General features: G+C 42.6%; 1 protein-coding gene across 1 annotated transcript in view; it reads left to right on the plus strand.

Moving 5' to 3' along the window:
• PTPRT (protein tyrosine phosphatase receptor type T) overlaps positions 1–25,303 on the plus strand; it is a 329,075-nt gene that overhangs the window by 225,981 nt on the left and 77,791 nt on the right. Inside the window, 3 exon segments of the mRNA XM_062589625.1 lie at positions 12,196–12,469; positions 20,952–20,988; positions 21,734–21,760. Of these exon segments, the coding sequence (XP_062445609.1) occupies positions 12,196–12,469; positions 20,952–20,988; positions 21,734–21,760 (338 nt within the window).

Below are 25,303 nucleotides of genomic sequence, written 5' to 3' on the forward strand. Positions count from 1 at the left end.
AGTCTGAACTTTAAGCTGAGAATCACAAATTGATGGCCGTTTTCTCACATCAAGCTGTCAGCTGGTAAGACAAGCAGGGAATGGGAGATAATAGCCATGGTTGCCAATTTGAGAACTTCTTTATTTGCTTCACAGCTTCCAAAGTCAGTATGCCCCTTGTTATCCTGGAATAAAAGGATAATAGTAAACTGGGTAGGACATACTAAGAATTAGAAACTCTGAATTTCTTGAGACTTACTGTCAAGCATCCTTTTGCCTGTAATAGCTTTGGATCAGACCCTTAGATGGGATGAGCTGGGCCCAACCACAGCTACGCATGGTCTGAGCTGCTCACAAGGAGGAGCTTGCCTCTCTTAAAGGACGTGGACCACAGAGGAAGTTTTACGCCTTGAAGCATCTCCTTTAGGTACTTAAAATGAGATGGGGATGAGTGTGGGCACTAGTTCCCGGCAAACGTCCCCAGCTGGGAAGCAGTGCACAAGCTTTCGTCAGCCAGCAGCCTCTACCAGGAGCGAGACTGATGAGTTCGGAGGGCAAGTGGCTCTTTTCTGTTGCACGTGGCAAGCGGTGTTTACACTAGCAGGTGCCCCTCAATGGGTATATAATAACACAGAAATGCAATAAAAGGGAAGATGAGTAAGCTGCGCTTTGCTGTTGCAGACTAAGGCATTTCAGGATTTAATTATACTACAGGTATATAAATTCCGGAAACATGTTAATGCTCCCGTGATTAAAATTATAGAGGGCCTAATTGAAAAAGCATAAACTGAATTGAAGAATTCCTAATTATAGTTTGCTTTGAGGTGTTAATTTCCTCCATAATGAATGCATAATTTCTTGGAGCTCAAAGAGGGGGCCGCTGCAGCAGCGCGTGGGCTGCAGATGGAACGAAGGGATTATCATAAACGGAGCCAGACAATTCCGAGGAGGAAACCTCTGCAGCCATGCTACTATTTAGCCTCTCTATAATTTCAGTTCTCCTTGCGCAGCGCTTTTCCAAAGCGAAAAGCAGAGCGAGGAGATGGTGAGAGATGTGCTTACTGTGCATAAGGAAGGGGAAATAGGACGGGTTTAATTAAAAGTAGACGTGGTGTGAAAGTGGAAGGAGAGAGTCAGATGAAGTATTTCTACTGGAAAGGTCGAACAGCAAAATGGAAAGACAGGAAGGCAATTCTGCCTTCCCTCGGTGCTGCCTTGGCAGACTCCATAGGAACTCCAGGAGCTGATGTTGATGCAGGTTGGATTTTTTCTTCCCAAAAGGCATACTCTATACCTCATGTTTTCTCTTGCATCAAAACAGGCTTAGCATTGAAGGGAGCTGGCAAAGCACAGGATTGTCGGATACAGCTTCCTGATGTACAGCCTCCTCATCGGTCTCATTCCCACCATGGTGGAAGTAAGAGCTATTTATGAGCATGACGGAGCAGATGAGACTGGACACGGAGAAGGTGCTGTGCCTTGCCCTTAGGACGTTCTTTCTCCCCCTTCTCCAGCCTAAATACACTTGTGTTCTTGGGCAGGAGATGTTTTAGGGAAAAGGCTATTTACCCACGCGAGACCTCTCCCGGCTGTCAGAAGAGTGAACTTTGCAGTTCCAGAAAAGCACGTGGTGCCCAGAACAGGAAGAAGAATCTGGCTGATATTCTTACAGCTCAAAATCTGTACTCATGTGCTCAAAACATGTACTGTCTCTTTCAAGAGAGCTCATCTTTCCCATTGTACATTGATGATATAACTGTGAGTAGAGTGTTATCTGACCACATTGGCCCTATCCAGGAATGAAGGTTCTCCTGGGGTTAGAAACAGAGCTGGTTCCCCTGTATTCAAGTCTTGTCTTAGCCTTCTAAGCCTTTTAGTTAAAAAAAAAAAAAAAAAAAAAAAAAAAAAAAAAAAGTACTTTTCAAGTATTCTCTTCTAAAAAAGACAACAGATTCTTGTGTGGGGGCTTCTCCTCTGCAATGTAGTGGCTGTGGTTCTGTAAGAGAAAACTTCAGAATGCAAACTCAGATTGTACAAACTCACATTGCTCCTGCATGCAGATTGGCCTGCTTTAATGGAAGCCAGTGGAGATAGCTACCTTCATCCTGACTGAGAATATATCCTAGTGTACTTAGGTCGTTTTCCAAGCCACCACTTTTGCAAAGGGCCTGGCTGAACCGCTTGTATAGCCCTGCTCTCTCCTGATCTTGCAGCTTGCCAAAGAACCACTTTAGCTCTTCTTGCCCTTGAAACTTTCTTTGGTCTTGAAACAAACCAGTGATCACTGAGGATGACAACAAGACCTCAGTCAACGGTGCCTGTTTAATGCTAAGCGACATTAACACAAAAGGGGTTTTCTTTCTTTCTTTCTTTTTGTAGATCAAACAGATGGCAGGTGGTTCAGGAGGGAAAAAACACCTCCAAAGTCACTAACATTAGCTCCTGTTGCTGTGAAAGCCGTATCTGTCTGCACTCATTATCTTTAATCTGCCAGCGCAAAATAACATTGAACTGGAGAGATAGAGACTGGGCCTATTCCACTGGGGAACAGCAGCTATTACGTCTAATCTGTTGCAAGCCAGGTCAGGCTTAAGGAGATGGTTGAGATAATGGAGTGTAGAGCTTTGAAATGCCCTCTGGTTCTTTTTTATTTTTTTCCCCCTGTCTTCTTTTTTCCTTTTTTCATTTCCAAGAAAATGAAATTGAGAGAATTTAAGAAATTTAAAGTAATGATGCATATATAATGCGGGTAAATAGGAGCCATGGTAGTGTTCAGATGGCTGGAGAATGTAAAGAAGGCAATACTGGGAATACAGATAACATCTTCCCTTAGACCGAACCATGGAATTAGAAAAAATGGACTTCTATGTACCCAAATCCCTGTATTGGTCAGTAAATACTGTTTCCCAATTCAGTGGATTTTCTGGCAGCTCCTTGCATTCTCTGGCTCTTGCCACATTTCTGTTTGCTTTGCACAAACACTGCCGTGATTACTAGATTTTCTCAGAACTATATGGGGATAGTTGTGTTTCTGGATTTCTTTAAATACTTGTCTTCCCTTAAGCCTTGATCATTAGTCACCCTAACAAGTAATAGTGAGTGAAACATGATGAGGGTGGGAGGTGTTTGTACATACGCACACATACACATGTAGCTGTTTGTTTATACTGTTGTTGGAGCTGTTCCAAAAGGAGCAGAAAACACCTGGAAGGGGCGAGAGAGATTATCTGTGCAGCGCCTCTGCCTGTACCATGGCACTGGGCTAGGCACAGGCTTCCTTGCAGTGGTTTGCTTTAGATGGCGTTAGCTTGCCTGAGCTGGCCTGATGGAGAGTTTGCAAGGCAGCTTGGAGCTTGCAAAACAGAAGATACGTTCATATATATAAGTGTGTGTGTGTGTGTGTATACATGTATATATAGAGAGAGAGAGGGAGAGAGAGAGTGCTTGATCCAAACCTATCCTATAAAGCATAAAACACGCAATAATCCTTCAGACTTCACAGGCAGGTCTTCAGTCCGTATCTAGGCATGAGGGGTGCAAAGCAACTACCTTTATACCTTATTGATACCACGTTGTTAATGCCTTTATACCTTATTTACCCTGTGTTGTTAATAATGTTTTGGGGCCATTAACAAGCAGCTCTGACTTATGTCTGGTATGGTTTTAAGAAGGAGACCAACCCTTGGCTTCTTTTATCGTGAAGTTTAGAAAGTTCTCCCTAAAGTAGCCACTGCTGATGTTTTCCCCAGTTTATCAGGGAGCTGCTTTCATCATGCTGCCTGAGCAGATTGTCAGCAAGCTACTCCAGATCATACTGAAGTGGATGTTTTGCCTGCTGGAGATACTGTCCGGTAGGAGCATTGGACAAAAATATGAGATTTGTTTTTGTACAGCTGATGCTGTGTGATATTGGGCAAATCACCTTCTTTTTTTTCTTAAAGTTTGGCCCAGCACGCAATGCCTTAGGACAGCTGTCTGCACAGGCAACTCGTCACATTTTAGTGCGATTTTAGTTTGCTTCCCATAGCCGTGGCTGACATAGGATCAGTCTTTAGACTTCCTTGGTTTTTTCTAGTGCCCCTTTTGATCATCCTAGAAATTTAACAAAGCTTGAAATTACAGAGATAACAGGATGCCCGTAGTATTGTCCAAATGTGAAATCACTGCCCTTTATTTTCTGGACTTCAGGGTAAAGCATGCCTTAGTAGGCCAGCGAATTGGAGCCTGGAAGAAAATTTGAGGCGCCTCTCTTATCAACCTTCTTAATTAAATGGATTGCGTAAGTATTGGCAGGTTTCTCATAGCAATAAAAACAACAGCCGTGTCTTTCTGTGCCGTTTGTATTTTACAAATTTCGCTGAATTTAGGTGTTTTCTTGGTATTCTTCAACCTCAGTGAATACAGTAGAAGATTTGTTTGATTTAAAAGAATGTTAAAAGAAGCCACGGAAATGAAGGAGCTCCTTCACAGTGAGGGAGCTGGCACGAGTAACTCTGTAAAATGAGACAGTGTTACTTGAGTAACATCACTATTATAGGCTTTATTTTTGTAAATGTCTTGCAAATGGGAAGAAGCTGATTTCTTTTGATGGTATCACTGGTGACAGTGCATTCAGAATGGGCTAGTTTTTGAATCTTTGAAATAGCCAAGCATATTCTAGAAGATGACACTGCAGAACAATCTCTCTTTTTTTATATATTTTCTGCATAAAAATGTTCATCGAGGGCTAGTCTTAATTCCAGTGTATTGCATTCTGTGTGGAGCTGCTCCAAAGCTTTCTGGGGGGTTAGTACAATCTTTAGTTGAGTTTAAATGGGTTTAAAATCAGTCCCTAGATAGAGAGAAAATTGCAGAGGAGTGTATTGGGACCCTACACGTACATCCTAGGTGGCTGTGAAACTCAATTTGTTACGTTTTGTAGGTTAGTTTCAGAGCTTCTGACCAAAGGTGCGGTGGAAGGTTATAAGGGTGAAAGTTTAGGACGTACAAAATAGCTCACTCGCTTGGCGGGAATATGTTGCCAGCCAGAAACTTTTATGAACCGAGAAACCGGTTGCGGAGTCGCTTCTGAACGTTTGAACGCTCAGTTCCCGGGTTGCAGGAGGAGGCTGGTGAGGAAGCGTTCGCTGATAGCTCCACAGCCGAGAGGTCTGGTAGACGCCGTGGGCACTCTGAGTCTGCGCATTAGGCTTTATGACTGTTACGCATTTAGTTCTTGTAAATTTTAGTAGAAAAAAGTTTGTTCTTTTTATAATTTTTAAAGTGTTTTGTTTGTTTCGCCATCCTAGCGCATTTTTTACAAAATCCTTTCTATGCAAGTTTATGGGAGGGCTGGAGGCACACTGTAAGAAGCAACTCATTTCCCTGTTTAATTCTACATTTTTTTTTAGGATAAATGCTGTAGAGTGCCGATAGATTTTTTTATAGAATATTTTTTGCTTTCAGCCCTATTATATTTCATCAGATTTTCCATCATGAGAAAACACACAAGCTACCAGCTCAAAAAAAGCATCCATTGCCTGGACCCCACAGTGTCCTCAGTACCTCTGTTGTTTTATCTGGAATCACTACGAGATTCACTCCTTGTGGGTGGTATTATTTTGGTTTTTATTGCCTGGGTGGTAGAAGTCAAGTGCTTAGTTAGATACCGTGAAGAGATAGGAAATAAAGATGTTGATGTTATTCTTCTGTCTCAGTCTGCGTCACTGAAATCATAAAATAAGCATATGCACACTAAGCAGCTAATTTGAATTCTAAATTCGAGTAGGAGACAACACATCAAGCTCTCTCCTCTTGCAGTATCCTGGGAGATGGTCCTGTGTTGTCTGAATAAAGGCAGTGAACCTATGTGGGTATGTACACAGACACTGAAAGGGGTTCAACCAAATTTAATGGGGTCTCAAGTTAAATGGAAGAGCGGGGTTGGGGGCGGGGGGAAGCCAGTATAAGTATCTGTAGCCTGAATTCTTTGATTTTTTTCTGCTATCTTGAAAAATGGGCACTAGAAGAGAAGTTGGGCTGTTCAGGATCCAGTTTGCCGTTTTTCGGCAGCATCCCGGGAGACTGATGTGCAGTGCGTTTGCAGCGAGCAGGCCTGGTGGCTGGGGGCTGCACTTGCATCTGACTTTTGCTATTTGTTATAGCAGGGCAGTAGCGTTTGGTTTCTGGAGTTTCTAGGGTCTGCTTGGTGGGGATGTGAGTGCGGATTCTCTGAATGCTCCTGTGATCTTAAGAGTCTCCAGTACTTCTGCACCCTGAAGAAGAGGAAAGAAGCTGAATTGCTTGTTTACCCTTCTAATTAACTTGTCTTTGACCCTCTGCGTAGGCGCTCGATGCCTGTTTGTCTGTGTGCAGCATTAACCCTCCTGGCTCAGTCAGATAGGGTTTGATTTGGGGTTTTGAGCTTTTGGACAGCGTTTTCAGAACGCTGTTGCGTGGGTGAACATCACTGCATAGATGCAGCAAGGGAGATGCGGTGCCCAGCTCCGTCTTGGCTGCTGCTTCCCGCGTGCCTTCCCTCCGAGAGCGCACAACTACGGCGGCAGAGGAGCCCCGTGCCTGCTTACTTCATTGCCCCTTCTTCTTCGTCTTTGAATTAAGATAACTAATAACAAGGCGACTGCTACCCTTTAATAGCATCTCATTCCCTGAAGCCTATCAAACAGATATCCTGGAAGTAAATGTGGTGCATTTGAACCAGAAATGAGAAGTTCCTGTTCTCTAAGCATGGGCTACAAAACCTGCTTGCAACAGGCTAGTCAAATCATGCAGTGCAAGACCAGGCTCTGCTAATTGCTACTTACTTTTCTTCCCCAAGGGGAAGATATTATTGGAAATAATAAACATCTGATAATATAGTGATGTATTAAATATTAAAATTAAATGGAAATCTATTAAATCTTAAATGGCTACGGTACATTCAAGAAATCCTGGATACCAATATGGTCAAGAGGGAATACTGAAATGCTGAAGGGTCATTTCTTTTAAGCTTTAGTAAGTCAGGTAAGGAGGGGATCAATGTAAGGCCAGGAAAGAATTATATTCCTTTTCACACCCTGTCATTATCAGGGGTATAGTGCAGATTTCACGTTGTTGGGAAGTATCACGTCAGGGTGCTGGCGTGTGCCGAGGAGTGTGTGTGTACGAGTGGATGCACTGTAGGAAGCGCTGACGGAGCTTTCCCTCTCCACCTTCATGCCCATCCCATACACAAAACTTGAGTCTGGTGTAAATATGTGGCTGGATTTCTGGAAAGTTGCTTCCTTAGCTCATTTTCACGCCAGGCTGCAAAAATGGAGAGCAGGGAAGGAGAAGTGGGTGTGAGCCCAGGGATCCCTCAGTAGCAGGGACACAGGGCTGTGATTTGAAATGTTGATTATCCACAGTTGTATTTCCATGCTGACTAGAGAACTCATAATTTATAAGATTACCTTGTAGATGATGATAAGAGCACATTTTCTTCTTGTGCAGACAACATTTATGCTGTGGCGACCATTACGCCTGGTGCTTTTATCAGTGATTTAGAAGGAAACTGTCAAAAAGTTTAAATAGCTTTTATTAAAGTAATGGGGTTTTATCTATAGGAAACCTGTGAAATTTATCCAGGAGCCCAGTCTGGGCCTCCTTCAGCACGACGGTGCGGCTGCACAGCGGGGCTGTGAGCTCCCCAGCCTTCTAGGAAGTCGGGTGTTGGGCCAGGAGCCCAGGGAAAAGCCCCGGGAGCTTCCTTCCTTGTAGACCAGGCTATGTATTAACACTGAGGCTGAAACACACTGCTTGTCTTCTTTCATTTTATTGCTGCTGAGGTTGCTATCAGCTATCACGAGCTTCTACACGCCGCTTTTGTTGTCTCTTTTAATATAATTTCCATACATGACACTGAAACTTTCTTTTATCCAACTGGGCGTTTTCAACTGCTGTATTGATTCCTGCTATGCAAGCAGTGTTGGCTGATTCTGGCTGCAAGCGGTAGCTTTGAAGCTGAGAGGAGGAGATCCCCAGGAGATCCTTGCTACTGCCTACCTGATAGCCAGAATAAAAGCTAATAAAATACTTGGGATATCTCTTCTGTATTTCCCCCTACCCCCTTCCCTTCCCTCTAGCAGTTTTTGGACACATGCTCCTCTCTTCCTTAGTTGTAATCACCCTGCTTTGTACTGTGAAACTGGGAGTAGTAGCACGTTTTGAAAGGTTGACCCCGCTGAACGTTGGAGCGGAGACATGCCTGCAGCTGAAGTGCTTTTGCAGGCTGATAGGGCACATCATATTCACTGGGTTGATTTGGAGCCTGTGCCCAACCCACAGGCTTTAGGGGTCATGATGCATCAAGAAATGTTGTCTTCTGACAAAATTGAATTGCTTTTACTCTTGCAAATTGTTACAATATTCCAGATATTCTGGCCAAAATTTAGGGTGGGTAGTTGTATGCTTGCTACTCAAAAATCCCACAAAAAATTCATTTTGGTGTAGGATCATTGCCTTTTTATCTATTCTACTTATCCCAAGGAAGAGGCACGCATTCATGAGAGTCTTAATGCTGGCAGTAGCAGGCAATGACTTCCCAGAGTGATAAGCTTCAGGCCAGAATTATCTCCGACAGCGGCCACTCTCTTGGCCCCTTGACCACTACCTTGGAGCGGCCGCTTGACCACCGCTAGATAACTGAGGCTCCAAGAGGGAAGGGAGGTGAGGTGTGGAGGTCACTGAGTCATGCAGGTCAAGTGAAGAGACATGGGTGCTGCAGACATCGCTGTGAGCTAGGGCAGTGCCAGGCATAAAGGAAAAACCGCAGAGGAAGGTAGGCAGTCACTCGTCCCCAGCTTTGGCGAGGAGTGCGTTCTTTAGAAAGAGGGCACGACGACAGCGCTGCTGGCTTGGATGTTTGTCTCACAGGAAAAGGGGACAGTATTCGAGCAGGAGGTTAATGGAGCTTTAACTCAAACGCAAACGGGATGTCTATTGCATTTCAGTTAAATGCTTGTGAACATCTCATGGTGCTTCCAGAAGCACCTCAGGTTAATCCAAAAGAAGAAACATCAAAAGTAACGAGTAAAATTTCCTGACATTAAAATGATGGGGTATATGCGTGAAGGGAAGAGTATGAGTTAAAAGGTAAGCGGGAAAGCTAAAATGTGAAAGAATACAAATAAAAGAGTATCTGCTATTATGTTACATATGTATCAAAGCTCTTACTCATCCTGAAAACAAGGTGCATATATTGGAGGAGCAGGTGTGACTCTGAGAATGTTAAGGTAAGAACTTCTCTGAGCATGGAAAGGATTCGTTTACCTGGCAGTTCATGAGCCTGGGAATATCCTGTTTCTTCTTGTATGTGGATCATTACTCAGAAGTGGGATACCAAAAAAATGAGGTTGCCCTCGGGACACTATGGGGACGGGGAGATGGAAAGCAAGAACTCCTTGCTTCTGCTAGGCTGTGAAAGGACTTACATGTATATAGAAAGGAAATATTTTCTGTTGTCAACAAAGGGAGGCATTTTTCAGGGGATAAAACTGAAACTAAGCATTTTTTTTTCAGTTAGAAGGCAGGTGGCTAATCCTTTAGAAATGTCAGCAATAGGCTTACAGGTTGGTTGGAAAGGCTGCTGGTGGTTGCTGGGTTGTTGCTGTTCAGAGCTTACACTGTCATTCCTTGTAAATTTTGGATTGTTTTGGAGGGTATGCAGTATACTGGTTGTGCCATAGTGGGCAAAAATACCCATAATCAGAAAAAAACAGGAGAGGAACATGACCAGGCCATTGGCAGGTTTGGAAAGAGCAGGCACTGATTCCATGTCCTTGAACATTTATCCAGGAAAAAGGGGACCGTGAACTTTGTCCCTTCTCCTGAAGAAGGCTTCCAGCGAGTGGTGAGCTATGTACTTCAGTTGAGCTGTGTAATTTAGATGACCAAGCCTGCAGCGAGAATGAAGTTGTGCAAGTGGATGTAGGCTGCAAATCTTGAGACCTTTGAGGAACTGACTGGAGGGGCTGAAGGGGCTCCAGTTCTGCTACACTGTCAAGGAAACTCCATCATCCAGATTGTCTAAAAGTGGTAGCATTATATATCTTTCAGAGCACTGTGGTTAAAATGAGAGATCAGTTCGATCTACAGTAACAAAGCTGAATATTGGCGTACTCATACACAGAAGGCAGCTTTCATTTTTTTTTGTCCACAGATATAAAAAAGCCCTGCCTTTATGAAAGCCTACCATTTGATAGAAAAGGACCGCATATCATCCTTATGTTCTGCCAAGTGTTCTCACAAATGCCCTTCCTCCACAAGCACACCAAAACCAAGCTTCTCACTTAAAACCTTAGGATTTGCAGGTGAAGGCTGACTCACCAGAAGTTTTGTGTTTGTAGAAATTCTGTTCATCATTTGATAAATTCGTAGGAAATTAAACTCCAAATGAAAATTTTGCTTTTAGCAAGATAGATAAAATCCATATTCTATTTCAAGCAATATTTATTATTACTGCCAGAGCAGAGGGTCAGAATAAGAATCTGTGGGTGGCCTCAGTAAACAGTGACTGGAAAGGCCGACTGCAGGTTTCTCTTGCCAGGCTGGAAGGAGTGGTCAGTTGCTGGGAAACTGGTTAATTTTTTTTTAGAAATTGAAAAGTATATACCAGAGAAGGTTTAAAATACTCTGTTAAAACCACAAGGGAGCTGTAAGACTGAGGAAAGTTTTCAGGTCTGTTAATGGGCTGTCTTTGAACGCTGCCGTCCCTACCCCTGGTGAGTGCATCTCGCCACATTAGCAAATGCTGGTAGCATCCCGCATGAGGACGATTTCAGTACTAAGCAACTCACAAACTGATTGTATTTGTAAAGATTATTTGCTTTCATGTCTCGCAGCAGCAGTCTCCCATGCTGATACTTTGCCAAACGATTCACTGACCACTTCCTTGTTAACAGCGAGTATTCTGGATACCCACAGAAATAAAATAGTAATTAATTCAAAAACATGAGCTAGTTTTTTTCACAGTGCTGCTTGTTCAAGCTGCCACAGCTTTGCTTCCCCCAGAAGCACTGATGAGCTGTTGCAGTGCTAGAATTTTTTCTAACCAATCTTTCTACAACAAGGAGCCGGCGCAAGCAGGGAGAACGATATGCTGCTGGTGGTTTACTTACCTTTTAGTTGCTCTCCCCAGTCTAACTAAACCAAAGACCAGCTTTGCACAGGTAGGTGAGGGCAGCATATGTGAATGTCCTACTAGAAAATGAGATGGCTGCAGTGGTATCATTCTTTGTCAAATGGGTAAATGGTGATACGCAGGCGGCATATATGCCTCAGCTGTAGCAGCCCTGAACTTAAAGGCTTTGTTAACTGAGAAAAATAGCGAAGTGCATGTGGGTGCCTTACGACCTTCCTGAGCCTAAAAAGGTAAGCTACAAATAGCAAGAATCACTATTACATATCATAGAGGCCCAAAACGTAGCAGGATTGCAAAAAGATTAACAATTTATAGAGCTGGAAAGAGTACGAAGAGTAGATGTTTCCTGAAACAAAAGTGAATTGGAAGAGATAAAAAAAAAAAAAAAAAAAAAAAAAGGCACCTGCTCAGTATATAAGTCAACCTTTTAGTATTACGGGTTAGGAGGAGATATGCCATGAAAATTACTATTAGAGAACTCCTTATCCTAGGATGTGACCCAAAAGTGGTGTGAGAAAGGGCCATTCTTAGAAGTTATAAGATCTCTTTTGTTTACTGAAACTGGTTCTTGTTTGTTCTTTATGTTGTCCCTGAAACTGTTTCAAAGGGGATCTGACACCATTGCCAGATACTGATGCCATCAGTACTCTACCATCATCATCTTACACCTTTTGGCCTTAGCAAACAATTCATAATTCGGTGGCTGAAAGAGAAAGCAATTTCTCTCCAATTTTCACTAAATTAAAAATTCATTATAGGTTGGATATTTTATCTGATACCTCCTTTTCCCAAAGCGTGACATCAGTGAAATCTATTTGGACTTTCACAAAGGTGTATCTCAACTAACTCAACAAAATCAACAGAGTAAGCGATCGATGTCTTGCCCACGTAGTACCACTCAGTTGTCACTGCTACTGCAGTGCTCCAGAAATGGTATTTGTTATGTTCTGGAATTGTTTTTACTGTTTTGCCTTTTACTTTTGTCTTTGGAAAGTTTCTTGGTGTTTAAGGCTCTTGAGATTCTAACTGTATTTTCCTCTACTTCCTCTCCTTCCTAGTGTCTATCAACTTGTTGTCAAAGAAGAGAAGCCACAGAAAGCACGGAGAGCTGCAGACATCGTTGAGTGCTTCTCCGTTCCAGTGAGCTACAAGAACGCTTCCAGTCTGGACTCCCCCCACTACTTTGCAGCTGAGCTGAAGCCGGTCAACCTGCCCGTCACGCAGCCGTTCACGGTGGGCGACAACAAAACCTACAACGGCTACTGGAACGCTCCCCTTTCACCCCTGAAAAGCTACAGCATATACTTCCAGGCTCTTAGCAAAGCAAATGGAGTAAGTGCAGAGAAAGTTAAGCTGGATCTGTACACATGACCACCTCTATCTGTCCTCCCCACCTTTCTCTTTGCATCTCCATCGGATGGCAGTTTATCTCCTCCTCATTATTATGCTCTTGCAGAAATTTGGTGAAAATTCAGCATGCCACTACTCGTCCTTCACTCAAATCTCTCCCTGATAAATAAATCCAATGAGAAACCCATAGTGGACCCAGATGATGTAAAGGCACATGTTGGGTTACTGGCATTTGGTTTACAAAGTGGATTGCTTAGAATTTACTTCTTTATTCTGCTGCTTTTCCTTGCAGTTGCATTAAAATTGGGGTAGGGGCTATTGTCCTTTTAAATGACAGAGCTGCTACATCAATTCCACTGCTTATCAGTTTGGAGGAGACATTATGAGATGAGAACTGCCCAAATGCTGTGAAATTGGATTATCTTCTAGCTTGCATTTGGTCACATCATAATTTAGCAATTACGATTGGGATTTTCAGTTTGAGTAAAATGTAAGTTAGGCTATAGAGGGGACAATGTGCATGTCTTTCTTGCTCCTTTTGGATATCCTGGACTGCATTTTTATAAATACTTTTTCTGTGCTACTAAGTTTAAAATGGAGACAGGAAGCTTAGTCTGCCCCAGACTCAAAATTCGCAGACTCAAATGACATACATATCATGTCCTGACAGATCCAGTCATGGGAAAAGTGAAGACCTCTTCCGTTTTCCATTTTTAGTTTCCAGCTTAAAATTATTTGTGACATTCTTTTAGCTTGGTCTTTGCAGTCCTATTCAGCTAACAGTGAACAAGCGAGGTCCAGCCTGAGCAGCAATTCACCCTACTCCCTTCCTTACCTTTGACTCCCTTAATTGTTTTTCATTATCATATAATGTGATAGGATTTGACATTCAGGCCTCATGAAAAGTCTTACAGCATAAATGTGCAGTCAGGAAGTTGGACAGTTGTATATGTTCTTAGCACCTTTGCCAGTGCTTTCATGAACCCAACTTTCACTTGGCTCAGTTCTTCAAGACATCACCTCTGAAAGAGGAGAATTAGAAAGATCAGTCAAAGGTGGAAGGTGTTGTAGTCCTTGGTCTCCACTTGGAACAGTCTTCTACACCTGCAAGACATCACAGTACATCACGGGGGACTGCATGTTTTTTAACAGGCTAGCAATGCCAGTGAATATCCGCAGCTTTTCTTACTGGCTTAGTTCCTCCATTCATCACCGTTCTCCTGCAGAGTATCTGCTGTGTGGCTGACAAAATCTCCTCAATACAGTGCTGCTTTTCACCTTGGTTTCCTTGCTAGTCGATACAGACTCCTTCCAGCGCTACTCAATTAATTCAATTTTAGATTTGCCTTTATAAAGGAAATTGTGAAATATCTGTATATGTCTCTCTGTGTCCAGTTAATTCCCCTTGTGTGCTAGTTAGTCGCTACTGAATGGATCCCCAGGGAAGGAAAAACTTCATTTACTCAAGTGCAGTATAGAGTGCTGTAAATGAGTAATATAAATGGAATTGTAGGTTCCACCTGGCATTCTGGATTACGGCAGCATTAATGTGTGGTTCTACTTTTTCTGGGCTTCTTTAGCTGGCCAGTTGCATCATACTCTGTATACGCCATGGCACAGGGTCTCAGAAGGGTCTGACTTTGGCTGTTATAATAGGATCCTAGACAGAAAAGAACCGCTTGAAGCACTGAAATTGGACACCTGCAGTCACGCACATTAAACATAGCACATCCAGAGTGCCAACCAAACACCTACTGCCCATGTTCTGGAGACAAAACTTGCTTTGCAAATACCTACAAAAAATTTAAGACTAATTAGTAAAAACCTATATGGCAGTTAGACTGTATTGTGGGAGAGGTCCAGGTCATTGCCAATGTCCTGAGTCCCTGCAGTAGCAGAGAACTTGAACAAATTCCCAGTTACCATTGGATATAGACTATGCTCCGTCTGCTACAGATAAAGGCAAACCACACACAAGAAACCCAGCAATCCCTGTCAGTCTGAGCTGGAAAAATTGTACTTCTGCGTCAACTGGACTATTCCATAATTTTCAGTTACTAGCAGAAATACAGGAATATTTTGCTTACAGAATCGGGACTTGCAAGCATAAATAATTCAAAAAGCCTGTATGCAACAATATGCAGCTTGTGAATACAGGTAGAAGAAATACCCTGCCAGACAAAAGAAATTCCTATTTGAGCAAGCAATTGCATATTGTGTTAATAGTTTGTGTAGCTATAATATATGCTTATGTAGCGTTGAAGTGCAGTTTAGCTAATAGGTATAGGAAAAAATGTAGAATAAGTATAACAAGATACATGATGTGCTGGGGGCAGGTCCAAGATGGAATTTAGCTCTTCAGCTGAGAAACCATGATACTTTTTGTTTCATGATGAAATCCTTAAGTCTCATGTTTCAGACATTAGGGTCTGATTTGCATCCAGGCTTTTACAGCTGTAAATAATGAGTTTTATTTTGTTCTCAGAATTGTTTGCAGATATAGTTTGTATTTAGAGCTCTGGGTAGACACTTAGATCTACAAATTAAGTAGTTTTGACCGTGGTCTTCATAGAGCCTGCAAACACGGCTGCAATGTGGTATTTTTGATAATGCACATCTGTAAAAGTTCTGAAACTCTACCATTTAGTGGGATTAAAATACAGCCTTGTTTTCTCTTGCACATTGAAACCTTTTTAATAGACTATTGGCACTCATATTTTAACTAGGATATTCTGCAGTTACATTAATCACAGGCAGTTTTGGAATGATGAAGCTTCTTTCCGTACCTGGAACCTGCAATGAGAAACCTTCGTGCAGTGAACCATAACATCATCTTTTGGAAATGTAGGACACCAAGAGGGAGTTTGATTTGAAGAAGCATTCTGTGTTTGGTCAGAAAGCTTGATTAAGAGGACATGGCTGTTGTTGAGGAGTTTATTGTTTCGGCATCTCTGTGCGTGGAGGGTTCTGCTCATTTGGTGTTCTTGTCTGCTCTGTAACCATTAGCTGTGATTGTTGCTTTGAAAGGGACTTAATTAACAGCTGGGTGCAGAACAAGTGTGGCAAATTGCTGCAAAATCAGATTGCAAGCTTCCCTGCCTTCTCGTGTGCAAGGCTCTATTTGTTGTTTGCAAGTTTGAATAAGATAGCTGTCACTCGCCGAATTCTTTTCTCTGGACCGTCGCGGGAAATTTGGTCAACGTGGTGTTGCTTCGAGACATGGGGCTAAGCAGCAGGTGTGTGCAGCAGCAGCGTTTTCTGCTCTCGTGTACAAAAGCCTTCCAAATCACGTGCGTTCCCCTCCTAGGGGTTGTCGAAAGCCAGGTGCTGATCTGAAATGTGTCAAGAGTTTGAAGTAAGAAGGGGGAGAAAATTAAAAAGAAAAAGAAGAAAACAGAAGCTCCAGGTTTTGTGGGGGTGAGAAGCACAATTACTGACTGTTTATTTGTTAGAAGGAGGTGGTACAAGAAGCTGCCTGTGCCAGGTCCCTTCACAGCACCCATCCTCGCAACGTCCTTTTCCTTCTGAAAAGTGAGGCCAGTGCGAGATGGCAACGTCACGTTGCTCCTCACTCACTCTTGCTGTTGTACTGGCTTAATAATCAAAGTTAAATGTTGCAGGTTTTATTGCTCTTTCTCTGGGTCATTGTAGGTGACGGTCTCTGGTTAGTGATCCAGCAAACACATTCAGCTGGGGAAGATTCAGTTGCTGTGAAACCTGCCTGAATTTTAAGTAGTGCAGAAACTGGAGCTTCCTAGAAATCTTTCTTGCAGTTGTTGAATTTTACTCCTCAGAGTTAAAATGAAATCTGTAGCGGCGCAGTTGCAATCAATAATTCTTGGCCGTTTTTCCTCTAAATGGGAAAAGAGGCAGGAGCCTTCATTGCACAGCTGGAGATGATGTGGAAGGCGCTGCCAGCTGTTCGTGCAGCCTGGTGGTCCAAGAGGTGAGTGATGTTTTCAGGCCAGGAGCATGAAAGTAGCACCACAGTAATCAAGGAGAATATTATTTTTGAAGGAATGACACTCTGCAGAGTTTCTCATTGATTTTTTTTCTCTCTCTGTAATGACTTGTACTACATGCACAATTATGCAGTTCGTTATTAGCAAGGGACTTCAGGCTGGGTTTCTAGATGCTGACAGGTCTCATCACAATACAGATCATCCTTCTAGAAGATTTTGGGGGTATGGTTAGAGCTGCTAGCACTTAAGGTGAGATTCATCCCTGTGGGGAATGGCCCACAGAAAGCTGGTGGGGTACTTTAATTCAGCACCAGCCCTGTTCGGAGAACTTGAGTAGTACCGAGGTAACCTACACTGCTTCTGCAAACAGTTAAACGGCTTCAAGGAGCTCTATGTTCATCGAATTTTCAGGTGTACAGTTTTGTCCACTGATAGTTATTCTTCTAAGCTACATGTTGGAGCTTCTGGGGCAAAAATTCAGCAGTTTTGGAAACACTGTGCTCTTTGGAACCTCTTGTTTCCCCATGTGGCTGGCCATCCTCGGCCAGAATGTGTGGGCCGGAGTGTTTTCACGGTGGTTTTATTGTTCGCTTAAATAATAGCCTCTCATTTAACTGCAGGTTTTGGGAGGTTGAAAGATGTGGGTAATAAATGACTGACTGTATATCATTCAAGGAACTTCTTACTTGACGTAGTAAAATAAAAGCCCAAGACGCTAAAACAGATAGCAAAAATAGCTGGTGTTGGTGGTCTTGGAGAAAGAGCAGTTTTCTTAAACTGGCAATAGAAATTACAGAGGAGTCCGTGGATCCTGCAAAGGCACGCACATGATTGATTTTAAACACAGCGCACATTTGCCTTCAGAGAGATACCAAAGACATGGCCTAGAGCTCCGCTAGATTTGGAGAAAATCTATTAAGAATCAAAAAAAAAAAAAAAAAAAAAAAAAAAAAAAGGAAGGCTAATACGGCAGTGGTTCAGCTCCCATGGGAAGCAGGTTGCCTATGAGCGTGTTCAGCATACGCAGGATACTGAAGGAGATGCCTGAATCCAAGCAGGAGGTTGGTAATTACTTGTCTGTGTCATCTGTGCAGCAGCAAAAGTGAGAATTGCAGTGCCCAGTTTGAGCTCCTTGAAGAAACTGCCCGTTGCGGGACAGCCTTGAAGAGCAAGCGCGGGGACCGCGGTTCTCGCCCTGCCGCCGCCGCCGCCGCGCTCTCGTGAGAGCGAACGCGCCGCTTAACTAACACAGCGGCATAGTGATGGCAACGGAAGGAAAAAATTACGAGTGTGAAAACAGATGGATGCAAGAGCGGCTTCTTTTAGTGTTCATAGTCCGGAAGCAGCAAGCTGTCGTTTTAAGAGAAAAAGAAAAAACAAAAATCGTTCGCCCTTTTAGGCTGGGAAGATGCAGCTGTCACATAAACATACGGCCTGCTGCCCTCATAACCCCTTTCTGCGGAAAATTGTTTCCATCCAACCACTGCAGCGACGGAGGCAGAACTTGTCGTCGTGCAGCGCGCTTCAGTGAAACGTGCTTTCAGGAACCGCAGGGGATATAGGCAGGATCAGCTCCCTCTCCTCGGAAAGCAGCAGACTGTGTTCAGAGAATGCTAAAAAAACAGCCGAAATTAGAGAAAATTCAGAGGTCGGCGCTGCGGGAGGAGCCCGTCGGCGTGCGTGGGAACCGTGGTGTGTGTGTAGGGGAGTCGAGTCCAGAGACCAACTTCCCGTAACCATGTGTGCGTCAGCAGAGGAAGTTTGGGTCAAGAGCTGTAGCATATGGATATTACTTCTCGTTTTTAAAAACTTTTTTTTATCACTTTATTTCATGATCTTTCTTGCAATTGCCTTAAGGCATTTGGATGGATAATTGAGAGTTAACTATATTATTTATTCCTGTTTTTTACTATTGCCTGAACAGAAGCATCTTATTTTACCATGAACAAGTAAACATTCTGCTTGATTCACGACTCATATTTTTCAGAAAAAAGGTATGGTTGTCAGAAAATCATTTACTGTTTTGAGGAAAAAGATCTGTATTTATTTATTCTGTTTGTTGGCAGAAAAGTTCAGGCAAACTCAAACAAAAATGCAGTAAATATGAAGAAACCCCATTTTTTATGAGGCATCGAAGAGAGAAACACTGACTTGATCAACGAGGTGATCAATGGAAATCAAAGGAATAATCAGCCCCAATGAGGAATAGGGACTGAGCTCCCTTCTTTAGGCTTTAACATCCCCAGGAGCTGTACGTCTAGCGTCCTTTTGAATTGCTTTCAAGTTCTCCTTCTCTGAAGATGCAATCTGAACTGAAGTTCTGAAGTCCAGAGGACTTGTTCCTCAAGTGATGGATTGCTCTTTCTCTTGGCAGTACCAGATCACTGTCTTTTGCTAAGGATAATTGCGGTAAATACTGCAATTAGGAGATGTCCATGCAAACGGAGGGCACTGTATCCTGTCTTCTCAAATTACACTGTGGGAGCGTAATAGGCAGGAATATGTACGTGCTCAAATAAGATCAGTTACAGCTTCATTAACAAGATTTCATTTTTTGTTTTCTCACCTATTCTTTTCTCATCACTGACTAATTTCCAGCTTTCTGTTGCACTTTGGAACTTACACAAAGCAATAGCTACAAAAAAAAAAAAAAAAAAAGACAAAATGACAAAATCCATGCAAGTATCCAGCTACTTTTGGACTGCAAAAATGCTCTCTTGATAGTCAAAGTTTATTTTTCTTCACTGATCTTATATGTCACCTTTCCTTAGGCTAGAAACTACATCAGGTTTGGTTTTTATTATTATTTCCATCACAGCACGCTGAGACTGAGCTCTGAAAGTAAAGCTGCATTCTTCCTGCTTCATATATCATCACTGGTAATAAAGATTTGGGATTGCCGGACTAGCCAGCAATTGGAGCTGTCTGGTGGGAGGCAGAAGGCAGCACAGAGCTCCATCGGGCAGCTTGGTTGGCCTACTAGTGCTGACAGTTGTACAAGTTTTGCAGAGGGGTTGTTTTTGTGGGGAGAGAGGGATCAGTGCACGGAGAGATATGATCCTGGTTTACTGGGATCGACGGTACTTTGGTAGCACGCTGAGGACAGTGTACCTGGCTTGGGCTGACTCTGTTGGACATGATGTGTCCAGTGATCCAGGAGCTCCTTAAGAGTTTCAAGGCACAACGAGAGGGAGAGGTTGTCCGTCTGAATATCTTTTCTTCCTGGAATACATGTGGGGTTGCTTTTATCCAATTGGCACAGCAGATCTGTATCTTGAGGAGCATGCGAAGAGGGATCAGAGGGATTCACCATTGTACGTCCCGAAGCATGGATCCCATGGATCCTGGCATCGCCCCTTCCTGTGTACAAACACGTGCGAGGAGGAAGGTGCAAGGCAGCCACGCATTTCTGCTGGGCCAAGTGGGGTCTTTCCCAGGTGCAACAGGTTTTCTCCAAGAGCAAATCCAGCCTTTTACTGTGTTCCTATTACTGCTGGAGGGTGGAACGAGCTGCTCAGCAGTGCATCTGCCAGGATATTGTTTCCAGAGCACATACCGCATCCATATTAATGTAACATTGTTGCATACAGTAATTTATGCAGTATTCATTACACCTGAGACATGTACAAGAGCATGTAAAGACATAAAGTGCTAAGAAACCCCTGCAGCAGATTACTGACTGACAAAGTCACTTTTCTAACTGAAGCAACACATTAGGATTTGGATGACGATCATGTATTGAGCAGAAGTAATTCATGCCAATAATGGCTGCAGAATGAGGACCTTGGGATACCAGAAAAGATATGTTTTCAATAGAGATGGCCTGAGAAGACTGCTGAATTTGAGTTTTTTTTAGTTAATCCAAATACAACATTGTTGTTCACATCCAAATTACCGTTTATGTAGATCTTTGGACTCTGAGGTGGATTGAACAAAGGTGTTGATTTTTTTCCCAGCCCTGTGATGAAAGAACTGCAGTGGTTTGGGTCGCGTTTGAATAGCGTGTTTGGCAGAGCTAGCTGTACAACATGCTGCTTTGTTCACACACATTTCAGATAGCTGAAGGATTCAAATGATTACTTAGATGTCTCCGTGCCATGTGTTTAAATAAATACCCAATTTGCCAAATTTGTAGTAATGGTGCATGAAAATTAGATGTACAGTTGCATGTACTTTTGACCCAAGGCTTCTCTGCCTATTACAAATCAGGTCATTTAGCTGCTAATTTCTGTTAGTTAATCAACCCGTTATGCAGGACCCATCACTCATACATCTAGTGTGGAAAAATACATTGTCACTTTTAACTTCCTGTCAGTTGACAAAGCAGCTACCTGCAGGTCCGTCAGCATGGGGTGTTTTGTGAAAGCATTGGCAGTATTTTCAGAAATGAGATACGAGAAAAATGCCAATTTGTTTTAGCGCTCGTTTTTAAGGGACGTGTGCTTATTGCAGATGGGCAAATTACACACCTTGATGTTTTCTTATACTTTTGTATTTTTCAGGAAACAAAAATCAACTGTGTCCGGCTGGCAACCAAAGGTATGTGGGTCTCCTTCTCCTGTAAAGCACAAAGACAGTAATGTAAAAGCTACAGTGGTGACACAACTTGATTACAGTTACCATCAAAGAAAGGACAAGCCTCCTTTTATCTTTTCCTTTTTTTTTAAAAAAAGGAATTTTTAAAGATTATAAAAACAGAACAGCAATTTCCAGAACCCCTTCACTGTATATGTGGACCCTGTTACTCCTTAAAACAGGGTGTCCTCTCTGTGATTCCTCCTTTCCCTTATTCAGTGTTCAGCTTTCCTGTGCTGATGGCTGTCCTTGCTGTTGGCAGAATGTGACTGAAAACGCTTCCTATTAACTTCATTCTCTCTGCAACTGTATGGAGTAGAAAAGTAAGAGGTCTCCCGTAAGCTTGACTTTCAGTGGATTTTGCAAATCCTAACCTTGAGTGCAGCAGGGCACAAGTCTTCTGTCACACCATTTTCATGGTATAATTCAACAAACCGGTTGAATTACAAGATAAATAAGAAAAACAAAATTTCTCATTTTCATTGGAGGAAGTTCAGGGTAGACCAAGCGTTATCGCTGTGCAAGCCTGATATAAACGATTTGGTGATATGTTGTTAAGAAGTAGTGCTCTGATCCCCAGGTCTCCTTTGCACAGTGTAGCTCTTGAGGGACCAATGATAACAATGTCTCGGTTACTTTCTGGATTTTAGAGTTGCTTTTAACAACTCTCCTAAGGACTTCAGCATCACCTCAGGGGCTAATTTGCCAGCAAAGGTGTCAGTAAAGCAATTTACTTGTGACACAAACAGAGGAGTACCTGCAAAAAGACTTCCTCAGCACATGCGTAGGCTCAAAATGAGCTGTAAGAAAATGATAGGTAATTGCCATGGGCCACGTTACAGGTAGCTTTCCATTTTCAAAACTCGAGGCTGCATCTTGTGTTTTTGCTGTTGTATTGTAATGTGGAATATCTCTATTACTGCCTGTGGAGTCTTTCCAGAGCTGAATAAAGTTTGCAGGAACCCATGACCCTCTTGATTTAAGAGGCACCATCCTGTTCTCTGCCATCTTTCACTCCTTCCTTTCTTGTAGCAGTAACAGAAGCTAATTACTTCTAGGTATTTTCTCCTGATTGCTTCTGCTTTTGCACTTAGGAAGGAGTTGGGAGGCATCAAAGAAACCCCTTATAGCTGTTGTCCGGTAACAGAAGAGGTCTTTTTCCTTGACATGAGTCATCCCCAAGTGTGTTGTGCAGTGCCATACCTGGGACAGCATTGCATGAGGTCACCACCTGTGTGACTGTAATCACTGCTCAGACCTGATACTCAAAACTGCTGGTACCGTAAGCGGTTGTGTCACCACTGAAAGCCAAGGAGGATGAGCCGTTTCTGCCCTCTTTCCTTTCTGTCTGTGGCTGTGGTGGTCCTCATGATCTCTTACTGCTTTTCCTCTTTAAAAAAATCCTCATCAAATCTTCATTTAGTTCATATCTCCAGGTTAGAAACATCCTTTTTGTCTCAATCTCTTCTCCTTCCCCCTCAGTTTTTCCAACCTGTGAGTAACATGCCCATTTCAGCTTCCTTATTTTGGCTTTCTGGTGGTAGAAAAAGTAGGCTTGGATACAGTAAGTCTGGGTGAAATGAGCTTATCGAGGGTTTCGCAGAATGTGACTGGAGGTCTCTTCATGAGGCCAGAGAAACTGGATTCATACTTTTTGGAAACCATTTCAGTGCTTCCCATTTTGGGAGTTGGTGGAAGAATGCTGTCATGCTAACAGGAGAAATACTTGTTCTAGGACAGTTGTTCAGATTAAAAATAATAAAAAAAATCAGCTTGAAAAATCCTATTCTTACATCATCTTTTGTTCTGCACAGTCTAATTTGGGTATTTCAGAAAAGATCCACAAGTGTTTAATCCTTAGTTGGCTTCTGCAAAATGATTTAATTGTCATTGACCTGCTAGGTCAGAAAGAAGAGCCACAAACTACCCTCATTCTATCATTTCTTAATGTTGGCCCCTTTAAAAAAAAGGGTCTCTTAGTAATATTAATATAATAATGGCAGTGAAAGGGATGGGTAGAACGTGAAGATGCCTGAAGGCACTGCTCTATGATAATCTTACTCTAGCATTTTTCTGATTGACATAAATGGAAAAGAGCAGGAGATCATGGTAGTACTAGTGTTTATTCTCACTGTCTCAATGGATATAACTTTTGATTTTTAGGCAGAAGTCTTCTGTCTTTATACAGGGATTGTGGAAATTTCTGTGCGAATACTTTTTTCCATAGGTGGTGCTTTCTTGTTTTTTCTTGTCCTTGTTCTGTGATTTGCAGTTTTGCATTTTTCATACCTGACCATTAGCAATGACACTGGAAATATGCACATCTGTGGCTAATTTAGGCCAGTTTTGCCTCTTGAGATACCATATTGACTACAGCACACAAGGCGGGTAGCACCACAAGCAAATCTGTAGTCTTGATAAGGTACTGTTATCTTCCATTACTGGAAATCTTGTGGTGTACGAGCAGCTGAGCAGTAGCTGAATAAGGTGGTTCTGTGCTTTGGAGCTTTTTCTTCATTTAAGATTCCTACATGTCATTAGGCTGAACTTTCTCCTTGTGTTAACTGAACTGCTTATGCGGATGAGGTGCAGCCACACTACCTCCAAGCCCCTGAAGAGCAGGTTCGTATCTGCCTTGTCTCTACTGGGTAGCAAGAGACAGAGGCACTGAGGAAACTGTAATTACATTGTGTCTAATGAAAGAGCGATTGAGATGTTCTAGCTGATCAGCTGTGTCTGTGCCCTCTTCTGTCCGCTCATTGTATTGATCATCTTTAGTGGCATTGCCCTGCAGTTGTCTTTATTTGCAACATTCTTGAGGCTAGAATGAGTGAATCTGTAATTTGCCTTGAACAAATTCATCAGAGCTGCTGGCAAAGGTATGACTGCAGTATCTTTGCTTGTAGTGTTGGTGAGCGATGGAAAGAATAAACTTCTGGGGAGTCTAGGCTAGTTTTGGTTTGCAAACTGACACAAACTGGCACCGGTAGCACACATTTATTCTCTTACAGGTTCATTTCTGGCGATTGGCCTGATTTTTAGACATTTGGCACTCCCATAACTCCACTAACATCAGTGAAATGAGTTCTGATTTATACCAGTAAAATAGATTAGAATCAAGTTATGTATAAGCAAGGCAAGTATTTTCTTGAAGTGCTGGATTAATAAGGGCAGTAAACATGAATGTGGGAGTAATTAAGTGATAAAATGTGTCAGGCAGTGTGTTACTGGGGGATTATAACACGACTTGGGTCTTGCTGCAAGGCACCAGTTCAGAAGCTGAGTAGCTCTGTTTGAGAGGTTCATGAGGCTCTTCCATTGTCACTACCTCAGGTGGCTGCAGTGCGGTGCTCTTTTTGCCCCAGAAACAATAGAATTGAAGTAGACAGGAAGAAGACTCTTCAAAAATATTCTAGACCATTAAAAAGAATTTTGGATACTTCCCAGTTTTCCTTCCTCCCCCTTTATGTCACAGAGATCTCAATTTTAGCATGACCTGACTGGTTGGGTTGAGCGCTTTCCATTGCAGCTCAGCTCCATCCAGGGCTGCTTGCCTCCTTCATGGGGTGCATTCTGCAGCACACCTTCCCTGCATGCTGCTTCTCTTTGAAGGAACTTGCTCCTCATGGTCTCAGGGAAGGTCTTGCAAATCTTCATGCGCTGGCTTAGATGTCAGGGTCACTCCAGCATTTCAGCATGCTAGATCGTGACAGCAGCAGCACATCCTCTGAAGCACATTTGGTGGGTACCCAGCAGGGCGAGCGTGCCTGTGGAGCACATTTCTGACCCTCCAGCATCTCAATATAAGAGTTGGCTGATGCCAGTGAAGATGGCCAGGGGCAGAGATTTGTCAGCTTTTGCTATGGTGACATTTGACAACCCATCAGAAAGCTTTCTGTATTTGTCCAGTCTGTGTAGCCATTTCACATCTTGTCAGCATGTCTTAAGTCCACAAGCGTTATTAACCTCTTGTATCTGTGTATGTATTTATTTTCAGAGTTGCTGGTCTCGGATTTCTTACTGCTTCCAGCCATAAATGTATCTCCTCAGATGGACAGCTACTCTTTTTAAATTAGTGATGTCTTTTATAGTATAAGTCACTTCGTAAGCATAAAATACACTTTAAAATAAGTTTATAATGAAACTCCTGTTTACTGGCTCTCTGCCATACAATTTTCATTCAACTAATTTATTTATTAGTTTTACCATTTGGCTTCTTTGATGGCGTTTATTTTTACATGTCCAATTCTTTTTGAATTAACTGACTTGTTCTCCCTAT

The sequence above is a fragment of the Rhea pennata genome, chromosome 16, assembly GCF_028389875.1.
Source record: "Rhea pennata isolate bPtePen1 chromosome 16, bPtePen1.pri, whole genome shotgun sequence".
Classification (NCBI taxonomy): Eukaryota; Metazoa; Chordata; class Aves; order Rheiformes; family Rheidae; genus Rhea; species Rhea pennata.